At 41.0% G+C, this 12,309-nt stretch overlaps 1 protein-coding gene and 1 pseudogene across 3 annotated transcripts in view; one reads left to right on the forward strand and one right to left on the reverse strand.

Moving 5' to 3' along the window:
- Window positions 1-2,606: 2,606 nt before the first annotated feature.
- Window positions 2,607-9,528, reverse strand: LOC110192061 (ornithine decarboxylase pseudogene; annotated as a pseudogene).
- Window positions 9,325-12,309, forward strand: part of MAP3K7 (mitogen-activated protein kinase kinase kinase 7) — a 79,220-nt gene continuing 76,235 nt past the window's right edge. For 2 of the 3 annotated variants that reach the window (XM_020963063.2, XM_020963065.2), the window contains exon 1: window positions 9,325-9,646. In XM_020963063.2, the coding sequence (XP_020818722.1) occupies window positions 9,527-9,646 (120 nt within the window). In that variant the 5' untranslated portion in view covers window positions 9,325-9,526. The remainder of the gene's footprint in view (window positions 9,647-12,309) is intronic. The other variant, XM_020963064.2, reaches the window with a different exon arrangement.

Here is a 12,309-nt window from a genome sequence, read left to right on the forward strand (position 1 = left end):
TCATTTATTCAATTTCTCTATGAACCAGTCCAACTCCACATTATTGTCTATACTGAGGTCCCTTGCTCCTTTATCCTATACCAATGATGTCTTACAAAGGCCCGATATTAGATTACTCTCACCACTTGCTGCTTTTGCTCCTATTCACATGCTCCTGAAGAGAGCTGGAGAAAAATGCAAAACCAAGCTGACTGGATTCACTACAAATTTATGTTACATAATCGCAACTGTGTCCTCACTGCAGCAAAGCAGTCCTTTTATAGGTCCCTTATCAATTCACTATCCCACTCACCACAATAGCTTTTCCAGGTCTTTTTTTTTTAACATAAATTTATTTATTTTTAGTTTTCAACATTCATTTCCACAAGTTTTTGAGTTCCAAATTTTCACCCCATCTCACCCCTCCTCCCCACCCCAAGATGGTACGCATTCTGAATATCCCTTCCCCTACTCTGTCCTCTCATCTATCTCTCCCCCCTTCTCTTATCCCCTTCCCCTTCTATTTTCCTATAGGGCAGGATAGAATTCTGTACCCCATTTCCTGTATTTCTTATTTCCCAGTAGCATGTGAAAACTTTTTTTAAACATATGTTTTTAAAACTTTAGGTTTCAAACTTTCTCTCTTCCTTCCTCCCCACCCACCCTCATTGAAAAGGCAAGCAACTTAATATAGGTTATACATGTACAGTTATACAAAACACTTCCAGAGTAGACATGTTGTGAAAAACTAACTCTATTTTCCTTAATCCTATCCCACTCTCCCATTTATTCTATTCTTTTGACCTTGTCCCTCCTCACAAGTATTTACTTGTGATTACCCCCTTTCCCAATCTGCCTTCCTCTCTATCATTCCCCTGCTCTCTTGTCCCCTTCTCCCCCTATTTTCCTGTAGGATAAGACAGATTTCCATACCCAATTGAATGTGTATGTTATTCCCTCCTTAAGCCAAATCCCATGAGAATAAGATTCACTCATTCTCTTACCTTCCCGTTTCCCCTCAACTGCAAGAGACTTTTCTTTTCTGCTTTTTTTTGTGAGATAATTTACCCCATTCTACCTCTCCCTTTCTTCTTCTCCAGTATATCCTCTCTCATCCCTTAGTTTTATTCTCCAGATATGACCCCTTAATCTTCAACTCACTCTGTGCCCTCTATCTATCTATCTATATATACATACATATAATTTTTTTTCCTCCAACTACCCTAATACTGACAAAGGGCTCATGAGTTATAAATATCATCTTTCCATGCAGGAATGTAAACAGTTCAATCTTAATAAGTCTCTTATGATTTCTCTTTCCTGTTTACCTCTTCATGTTCCACTTGAGTCCTGTATTTGAAAGTCAAATTTTCTATTCAGCTCTGGTCTTTTCATCAAGAATGCTTGAAAGTCCTCTATTTCACTGAATGACCATTTTTCCCCTGAAGGATTATACTCAGTTTTGCTGGGTAGGTGATTCTTGGTTGTAATCCTATCTCCTTTGCCCTCCGGAATATTATATTCCATGCCCTGCGGTCCTTAATGTAGAAGCTGCTAAATCTTGTGTTATCTGATGTGTTTCCACAGTACTTGAATTGTTTCTTCTGGCAGCTTGTAATATTTTCTCCTTGACCTGGGAACTCTGGAATTTGGCTAATATTCCTAGGAGTTTTCCTTTGGGGATCTCTTTCAGGAGGAGATCTGTGGATTCTTTCAATTTCTATTTTGCCCTCTGGTTCTAATAATCAGGGCAGTTTTCCTTGATAATTTCTTGAAAGATGATGTCTAGGCTCTTTTTTTGATCATGGCTTTCAGATAGTCCAATAATTTTTAAATTCTCTCTCCTGGATCTATTTTCCAGGTCAGTTGTTTTTCCAATGAGATATTTCACATTGTTTTCTAATTTTTCATTCTTTTGGATTTGTTTACAGTGTCTGATTTCTCATAAAGTCACTATCTTTCAATTGCTCTATTCTAATTTTTAAGGAAGTATTTTCTTCAGTAATCTTTTCCATTTGGCCAATTTTTCTTTTTAGGGCATTTTTCTCCTCATTGGCTTTTTGGACCTCTTTTGCCATTTGGGTTAGGCTATTTTTTAAGGTGTTATTTTCTTCAGTATTTTTTTGGGTCTCCTTTAGCAAGCTGTTGACTTGTTTTTCATGATTTTCTTGCATCACTCTCATTTCTCTTCCCAGTTTTTCCTCTACTTCCCTTACTTGCTTCTCAAAATCCCTTTTGAGCTCTTCCAAGGCCTGGGACTGATTCATATTTTTCTTGGAGGCTTTGGATGTAGGAGCTTTGACTTTGTTGTCTTCTTCTGGTTGTATATTTTGATCTTCTTTGTCACCAAAGTAAGATAATATAGTCTGACTCTTTTTGCGCTGCTTGCTCATGATCCCGGCCGATTACTTGAGTTTTAAACTCTTTGTTAAGGTAAGAGTCTGCTTCCAATGTGGAGAATGTACTGTCCCAAGCTTCAGGGGTTTGTACAGTTGTTTTCAGAGATACTTGTAGGGACCTGTAAATTTTCAGTTCTTCCAAGGTGGTATGATAAGGGGCAGGTTTTACTCCTTTCCTGGCCTGTGACCACAAGTACTCCTTTCTGTCCTTAACTGTGAGGAGGGTTCTCTCCACAGCCACTACAAGCTCCACCATTTCAGTGCTCATCCTCACCCCAGGACTGCCACCCAGAACTGGGACCCAGATCCAAGTACGGGCAAAGCAAGAGATTCCTGCCTCAGCACCAGCAGAGAGATCCCTGCAATCCCTCTCTGATCAGCCACTGGATTCCCTCTCAGTCTATGGGCCAGAAGCTTGGGAAGCAGCTGCCCGCCCCCCCAGGGCCAAGCTCTTGGGGAATGGAGCTGAGACCCCACCTTCCTGTCTCAGCACCACAGAAACAGACTTTTCCCACTGACCTTCTAAGTTGTCTCTGGCATTTGTGGATTCAGGAGTCTGGAAACCTCCACAGCTGCCTGAGATTCTGTCCTCTGAGGCCTGCTCCAGGTTCACTGCAGCCTGCATGCCAACGCCGCACTGCTCAGTGCTCCCTGCCCAGCACAATATATCTTTCTGATCAACCATCCACATTGTCTTGGGCTGGAAATTTGTTTCACTCTGTCTTTTTGTGGGTTCTGCTGCTTCAGAAATTGTTAAGAGCCATTTTTTATGAGTATTTGGAGGGTTTTGGGGCAGCTCAAGCAAGTCACTGCTATCATTCTGCCATCTTCTGTCCAAGACTTTTCCAGGTCTTTTAACATACTTTCTTAAACTTCCCATGGTATTCTCTCTTCCCACTCTTTTGGCTGAGAACCTTAGGTCATAACTTCACTGAAAAAAAAAATAATCATGCTCTAAGAGCTCCCTTTTCTCTTTTCATTTCACATTCAAATATCTTCCCTTACTATCTCCTCCTTTACCCAGGTCTCATACAAAGAGGTAGAGCTTTACTTTGACAAGGCTAACTCCTCTGCATGTACCTTTGATCCTACTCTATCCCCTCTCCTCCAGCAGCTTGCCCCTCTATCAACCCTATATTTCACCTATCTTCAACTTCTCCCTAATGGATGCTTTCCTGCTGCCTAACAAACATGCCCATGTCTTTCCCCCTTCTTAAAAAACCATTCTCTTGATCCATTCATCTCTGCTAGCTATTGTCCTTTACCATCACTACAATCCTTTTAGAAAGCTTTCTACCATTATAACTCTACCTTCTCTCCTCTTGCTCTCTCCTAAATTCTCCATAGCCTGATTTCTGCCTTCATCATTCAGCTGAAATTGCTCTCTCCAAGATACCAATGATCTCATAATAACTAATAAATGAAATAATAAAATTATTTCAACATTCTTTTATTTTAAAATAGGTGGCAACACTAAGCTCAATCCCATTCTGCCATTGTACAAGCTACAAATGCTTGCTTAGCAGCTGAGAGGTAATCTTTAAAAGCATATTTGAAAAGCGAATACAAATGCCTATAAAATAAATATTCAAATAGTTTCCATAGAAACACAGATAAGTGTGACCCCATCTGTTAGTCTTCCACATTATTGTATTTGTGCCAATCCTATTCTTAAAACATATTTAAAAACTCAAGCAGGAATTAATGGCCTCCAAAATGCTCTAATTCAACCCAAACTTGCAATTAATAGCTATAAACAGCATTTGTACATTAATACTATCTGAAGTACAAGTTGTTGAGTGATATTGCATTCTGCTTTCCCAAGCACAAGACAATGTCAAAGTGCTGATATCCTGAGCCTCTACTTCTGTTGGAAAACCTTGGTTCTTGCTTTGTGGAATATATTTCCATTCTGTCCCAGATATCACATAATAGTGTCTCTAGAATCCACTGAAAGTAGAAGTAGCAGCAACAGTATAAGTGCTCATGTTTTCAAACAGCATTTCTGGTAAACCACCGAGTTTAACAATTTGATCAAGATCATCCCATGTTGGTCCCCACATGCTAGAAAAGTAATACTTCTCATCTAGTTTGGGTCTCTTTTATAGAATAGGTTTAATACGTGCATGATCTAATAGGATGAAATTAAATGATCCATATACTCCAGCATTTGGTCATCTGCCTCATCATCAATAAAACCTGTCTCTTCTTTTAATACAAGTTTTTTGGCAATGATGTTAACTGCAAGAATGAAAACTAATGCAACATAGTATCTGCCTGGTTCAGCTACAATTCTCACCCCAGAGTCAGAAAGAAAATACTTGTCCAATGCTGGATTGATTACACTTGAGATCTCTTCAAACTTTGGCTTTACATCTTCAGGACTAGGAAAGTCACCACCAATAACAAGATACATGTTGAAACCAAATTCTACCCCCATATCAAAGATACATCAGGGATCACAAACTGCTTGGACAAAGGTTTCTGGATCAGTACAACTACTTCCCACATGGAAACTGACTCCAATAACATCAATATTTGGTTCCTTTACCCACCCAAGGAATAGCCTGATAGTTTTGAGAGTGGCACGAAATTTAGCACTTAGATGACAGACAGCTTTGGAGTCATCAGTGGCAATCCTCAAAACCAGCTTTGCCTTTGGATGAGCTCTGGTAACTTTGATTAGTTCTACTTCACTTGTACTCCATTGTTGGCAGCATACTTAATTTGTGATACTTGTTTGCATTGATTTGCATAGATCATCCTCTCTGGAGGCACCCCAACACTCTGTGCTAATTGTGTTTCAGTCTCACTAGCACAATCTAGGAGATGGAATTTAAAGGCAAGCTATTTCCAGCTTTACACTGAAGGTGGTTCTCCAGGGAAGACAAAGTCCTGTTAAATACAAAGCCCTTGCACTGCAAATTCTCTTAAAGGGCATGGATAGAGTTGGCAGACCCAATGATCTCTTAATTGCCTCCCTTAGACTGTGAGCTCCTTGAGAGAATGGACTGGTTTTTTGGGGTTTGTTTTGGGTTTAGTTTTTTGCCTTTCTTTGTAATCTCAGTGGTTAACCCAGTGCCTGCCACATAGTAGGCAATTAATAAATGCTAGTTGAGTCACTATTATAACTAGTTTTGTGTGTATCACATCCCTTGTAAGCCCAATTAGGGCAGGGACTATATCTTACTTTAATCTTTGTATCTCTTCCAAGGCCTAGTACAATGAGTTTGCTAGAGAGCCTGGGGACACCCACTGTTAGTGGACATAACTTGGCTAAAGATCTAGCAAATGGGATCGAGGAAAACCAACATTATCATGACATTTTAGACAGAAAGTACCCAAGAATGGAGGGAGATCAAGGGAGGGAGATCAACATCATCATGCTGCAGAGAAGTGAAGAAGGACAAAAATTGAGAAAGGCTATTACATTTGGCCATTGAGAGATCATTAATTACTTCGCAGTGAACATTTTTGGTTGCATGATGAGGATGGAAGCCAGGCTGCAGTTAAGAGGATAAGAAGAAAGGAAGTAGAGATGGCCACAAAAAGGAAAGATATATAGGATGATAGTTAGTGAGGACAAACAGAGCAACTGAGGGTATTTAGAGGATGGGAACAACCTGGGCATGTTTGGAGTCAGTAAGGAAGCATTCAATAGACAGGAAGTGATTGAATATTCATATAAGTACATGAGAGATAAGGAAAACATTATTTAAAGTTTTGGAGGTATGGGTTGGAGATTAGGAAAGGGTTCTTGGAAGAAATGGCTAATGAACTAAGACTTAAAGGACTTGGGAAGATTTTCATGCATTCCAGTTGAGAGCACAGAGATGGAAAAGACAGGACTTTCATGGGAGATAACACATAGCAGTTTGGCAGCAGTATTAAGTACATAAAGAAAAGCTGGAATGGCAAGGTCAAACCAGATCATAAAGGTCCTTGAATTATGAAGAGCAGGGGTCTTGGGGAAGCTTGATATGGAGAACATGGAATGGAAAACGTGGTCTCAATTCTGAGCCACAGAATAAAAGAAGAGAGGATTATAAGATAGGCAACTATAGAGCTTTTGTTTTATGAGGCCTATATTGCATGTAGCTTTATAATTATTATAGTTACTTGAGTTTTAAGAGAAGAAAAAACTGTGTAAAATTATCAAACTAAAGGCCCACCCTAGGTCCTCAGTGAAGTGTGGCAACCCTGTGTTTTCTAAGGGCTATGCAAGTGAAATACAAGCTCCTAGCTGATCCTATCAAAAATGGAAGGCTTTGAATGACTTGAGTAAGGTCTGTGTTTGTCCAAGGACCACCTTAGCTAAGTAGATTGTGAAAGCACCTGGCATACCAATGTTACAGGGTAAGATCAAATGTATCATATTAAGCATCACAATTTAAAAATTTAAATGTTGTTATATGCTAAGTATCCATAGTTTTGTGATTTTAGATCTTGGCAGGAACCTAAGAGAATATCTAGTTCAACTCCTTCAATTTCCTTTTATACATGATGAACTTGAAACAGAGAAGGTAAGTGACTTATCCAAGGTCACATGAGAAATACATAGCAGTCTACATTTAAACCTAAATCATCTGACACAAAATCCCAAACTCTTTCCAGTACCCAAAGCTATTTCCACTACTAACTCAGACATTTGCTGGCTGTGTGACCTTGGGCAAGTTATTTAAGCCTCTCTGTGCCCCAGTTTTCTTAATCGTGAAAGAAATACTACTTGTAGTATCTGCCTCATATATAGGACAATAAGGCAAGGGTTTGATTATGCCCGGAGAAATAGGTCAGATCTGAAACTGCCTCCCTAGCAAATAAGCAGAGAAATTGAGGTCTTCTAATTTGCAGGGCACAGAGAACATTTGAGACTTCTTTACTGACGTCCCAAAGGCATTTTGACCTCCACATACCCAAACCAGAATTCATTATCTTTACCCCCACACTCCACCCAGTTTGCCAGATTCACAACCTTAGGTCATCCTCTATTCCACTTTCACTCACCTCATATATTCAATGTTATCAAATCTTGGTTTTTACTATATATCTCTCCTGTGTGTCTCCTGCTCTCCATTCATACATAGCCACTACCCTAGTTTAAACCCTTATCATCTGTTATTATGATAACCTCCTAATTGGTCTCCCTCACACTGTCTTAATCTCTTCCCACTCAAATCCATACTCCACTCATTTGCCAAAATGATTTTCCTAAAGTGCAAGTCTATCATGTCACCACCTTTCCCACTCAATAAATTCCAGTGGCTTCCTATTAGCTCCAAGATAAAATATAAAGTCCTTTTTTTTGGGGGGGGAGTTAAATTCCTACCTTTCCAATCTTCCTAATTTCCTCCACTTTAAATACTACTATACTAGCCAACTGTGGTCCTTCACATTTGTGTCCAACAGCTGAACGCCCTTTCTCCTCACTTTTGCCTCCTAGAATGCCCAGCTTCTTTCAAGCATCAATTTAATAGCCCCCTCCTTCGGTTTTCCTGATTGTCTCAGTGGCTGGATCTTTCTCTTCTTTTACCCTCCAATCTAAAGCTTATGTGTATTGTGTGAACCTATTTATTTACATGGCTCCTTATTAGAATGAAAGCTGGAGGGCAGGGAGTTTTTGCCATACTTTGTATCCTCAGCTCTTAGCATAGTGCCTGACACCTAGTATGCCTAATAATAATAATAATAATATTTATATAGAGCTTACTATGTGCCAAGTGCAATACAACTATTCTCATTTGAGCCTCAATACATCCCTGTGAGGTAGGTGCTATTATCCCCATTTTACAGATGAGGAAACTAATGCAAACGGGTTAATAATTTGTTCACGGTCACACAGTCTGTGTCCGAGGTTGGAACTCTGGTTTTCTTTATTCCAGGACAGTTAAATAGTAGTGCAGTAGATAGAACACCGGGCGTGGCGTCAAGACCTTAGTTCAAATCTGTGTCCTCAGACACTTACTAGCTGTGTGACTGCAGGTAAATCACTTAATCCTGTTGCCTCGATTTCCTCATCTGCAAAAGGAGCAGAAGGAAATGGCAAGCCATACCTTTGCCAAGAAAACCCCAAAAGGAGTCCCGAAGAGTGGGAAACGACTGAACAACTTCTTGGCTCCGGGCACTTCACCATGCAGCCGCTAGCTGAGGGACTAACTGGTTTTTCTTAGGAGAGGATCACTCAAAACTGATAAGAATTGAGGAAGTATACTTGCTGGCAGTGAAGGAGCCTGAAGCCCCCACTCCACAATTCCCATTATTGACTCCCTGGGCACAGAAGCACTGGCACAGGCTTACTTTGTATCTGACGTTGTTAGCCACAGGGCAGATGGTCAATAAAATTGCCAGTCGGTTTTACTACTTCTTTCACAGGTCATTAAGTGGAGGAAACACATTCTGTACTCCCAGGAGCCGCAGCTCGAATTTCGGTGGGAGGTCAGGGCGGGACATGCGTGTTTATGGGGATGAGTCCAGCAAGCCGCAGCCCGGAGGAAAGATCCCGTTCTCCTAGACCTCGGCTTCCTTCCCTCCGCCGGTGCGCCCAACACACGCAGGGTGCTCAAGGGGCGGGATTAGGAATTTTCCTCCCAAATTAGGGAGCGAAAAATTAGGGAACTGAGGTGGTCAGTTCAACTCTGGAAGGTCAGGTTCCGCTACCCAAGACTTTCCCGCTTTGCCCAAGTAAAGACACCACGACCGTTACCCGGAGGACCTGCCAGCTAAGAGCAGCACATATGTTCGCGCTTTTTATGCCGGTCGGCACCCCAGCTCTCGCGGGATCTCCCATCCAGAGACGTGGGTCTGCGGCCCAACACTCGCGACGCTCATCCTGAAGGTCCAGGCTAGAACTGCCCCGTTCCTTTTCTTTTATTGGCAAAGTCCCGCAGACCAGACCCGCGGCTGCCCCTTCTTCCTGTTTCAGAGCGGAACCGGAAGATCAGGAGGCGGGTCCTCCCCTCCCCGACCGGAAACCGCAATCGAGCCCGAGCCGGGACTCGGCCTCGGCCGCTACCCCACCACGGCTCCCTGGGCCTCGGGGTCCCCGGACTGTCGGTGTCCGGGCTGAAGGTCGATCCGGACGACGGAGGACGCAGACCTCCGGACTGTCGGGGCGGCCTCCTGACGGGGTTCCCCGGCTGCCGAGAAGGATCATGTCTACTGCCTCCGCTGCCTCCTCCTCCTCCTCCTCTTCGGCGGGTGAGATGATCGAGACCCCCTCGCAGGTCCTCAACTTCGAAGAAATCGACTATAAGGAGATCGAGGTGGAAGAGGTGAGTGCCGAGCCCTTTGTCCCTCCCTGACCGCCCTAGACCAGGCTCTGTGCGTCTAGCCGGACTCCGCGGCTCTGAGGCTGCAGCAGAGGGGCCGGGGAAAGGGGGTGAGGGGTGGGAGGGAGTCTGGGGCCGTTGGGTCTTCCCCGCTCTCCTCTGCTTCGGGGAGAGCCTGCCCTGTTCCGTTCACTGCATAAGTTTGGCCACAGTACCTCGTTGCTTTATGTCATGATACTAGGGAATAGCAGGGTCCGTAAAACCGGCTTTCCTGAACAAGACTTAGTTTCCCTCTCTGTAAAGAATACCCTCGAGGAATGTGGTCAGAAGGTCCTACAGCTGCTGGTTGGTTCTCAATTCCGCTGCTCCCACAGCCCCAATTCTAATAAAGATCCAGTTAAAACTTAGTGCTATATTCACGAAGTAGTAGTAGTAACCAGTTAGGTCGTATGATTTAGAGCTGAAAGGGACCTTGAGGTTATCTAGCCCGATCTTTTGACTTTACAGATGCGGAAACTGAGGCCCAGAGAAATGTTCAGTGACTTTTCCAGAGTCATACTGGTGGTGAAATAGCAGTGCTGGCTGGAGTTTATGCCAGAATCTCCTTTGACTCCAAATTTGAGAGGATAGGTTGGAAGTCAGCTATTACTCAGGATGCTAGGTTTTCGAGATTGAAGGAAGCTTAAAGCTCATCTCAGTTAAGTCCCTTATTTTATGAATGAGTAAAAAGGGAGAGCCTGAGGAACGATGGCTGCACTATGAACTGAGGAGATAAATGGTAGGAGATAATGCAGAGGTAGAGTCGACACGATTTGAATTGGTTGGTTTCCATCGAGAAGGAAGAATCAAAAATGACAGAGATTACCAGCAGAATGGCGGTGCCTTTGATAGAAAACTTCGGGTTGGGGGGGAAAGAGATTTTAACTGCGTTTGTTAGAAAGTAAACTTTTAAATTAGCTCTCTACATTTGAAATGTTTACACATTATTTGACTGAAAAGTAATTTAATCTTTCTGAGCCTCTTTCCTGCTCTGTAAACTAAGAGGGTTAAACTACAGAAATTCTAAAGTCCCTTTAACTAGGCTCTTTGATTTTTACAAAAATCATGTTGACACTTCACAAACAAATCTGTTGTGTAGAGTGAGGCTTTGTTATTTTAAATCAAACTGTGATCGTTGAATATGAATATGTAAAAGAAACATAAAATTGAGGATTGCTGAAATTAAAGATTAAGATGGTTCTCACATATTATTCACATCAATGATCCTTTTCATGTATGCAGTCTGCACAGTGCCAAAAACAGCACAAAGTTATGCAAACATGCATAATGTAGATTTGATCTTAGAACTTTAAAAAAAGTTGACTAAGTTATTGTTAGGAAACCTGAATCCATACCTTAATAACAATTCTACTTCAGTTTTTCCTTCTAGAGTGTAATAAAGTTAATTCTTTGATTTTTGTCTAGCTAGGCCACAGAGGTGTGATTGAGATTATAATATATGTTAAATAAATGCAGCTTAGAAGAGAAATAAGAACAGGTACATATTTTGCTTACCTGACTGCAGTGGTTGAAAGGCTTTTTTTTCCTTGCCAGGAGTTCCTCGAAGTACTGAAATAATAAGTTCAGACCAAAACAACAAATAGTGCATAAAGAAAAGGTTAAAAGAGAAATTTGTGGAAAATTTTAAGGAAATTGACATTAGCAATCAACTAAATAGCTTTAAAAAATTGTAGACACTTAGTGAACACTCTTCTTGGAAAGAGTACTACCTCTAACGTTAGAGGTCCTGCTCTGGCTTCAAGTCCTTTTTCTACTTGGGTAGCCTTAGGCCAAGTCGAATAACCTCCCTGAACCTCACTTTCTTCATCTGTAGAATAAATATGTTGAGCTAAATGGCCTGTAAGGTCCCCTTCCAGTTCTAAATATGTTATCTTTTGATTCTCTTGTATTAGAAGTATTTTAAAGAACCACATATTAAGCTGACATATTTCCAGTTTTTAAAGTATATATTCAGCTTTTAAACTTTACAGTACTTTTTCTATAATGGCAATTACTAATAGTATGCCAAAGTTTATTTTATCATACATGGAAAAAATTTTTTCCTCCATTTTATGTGTGTGAATAACTTAGTGAAGATACCCTAGTCCAGTTCTCTCATGTTATAACAAAACTGATCAGGCTGTTATTTATCTGAGGTCATACAGACAAGAAAAGAATCTTACTTTGTGAACAAAGCATAATAAAAATATTTTATAATTTGTATTGATTATTAAAATCCAGAGAACCCTTAAGAGGAAATAGCATGACTCAATTGTTATTTCAAAGGAATTTCTTTTTTGAAACAAAAGTCAGTCTATCTTTTTTTTACCTCATTGGAGCCCACATTCTTACACTTTTGATAGCAAAAGTTATATACATATATATGTATGTGTACACACATACATATATATGTACACACATACATATATACACACACATGTATATACATACATACATATATATGTTGTAATTTTTTTCCTTTAAAAATTTGCAGCAGCAAACTGCTGTGTCTGTGGATCAGGGGTTGTGTAAAAGTCATGGTATGTAAGTAGCAAAGCTGGGATTTGAACCCAGATCTTATGACTAAATCTTGTATTTTATCTCCACCACAGAATTTGTGATTAGAC

The sequence above is a fragment of the Phascolarctos cinereus genome, unplaced genomic scaffold, assembly GCF_003287225.1.
Source record: "Phascolarctos cinereus isolate Bilbo 61053 unplaced genomic scaffold, phaCin_HiC Scaffold_5;HRSCAF=322, whole genome shotgun sequence".
NCBI lineage: Eukaryota > Metazoa > Chordata > Mammalia > Diprotodontia > Phascolarctidae > Phascolarctos > Phascolarctos cinereus.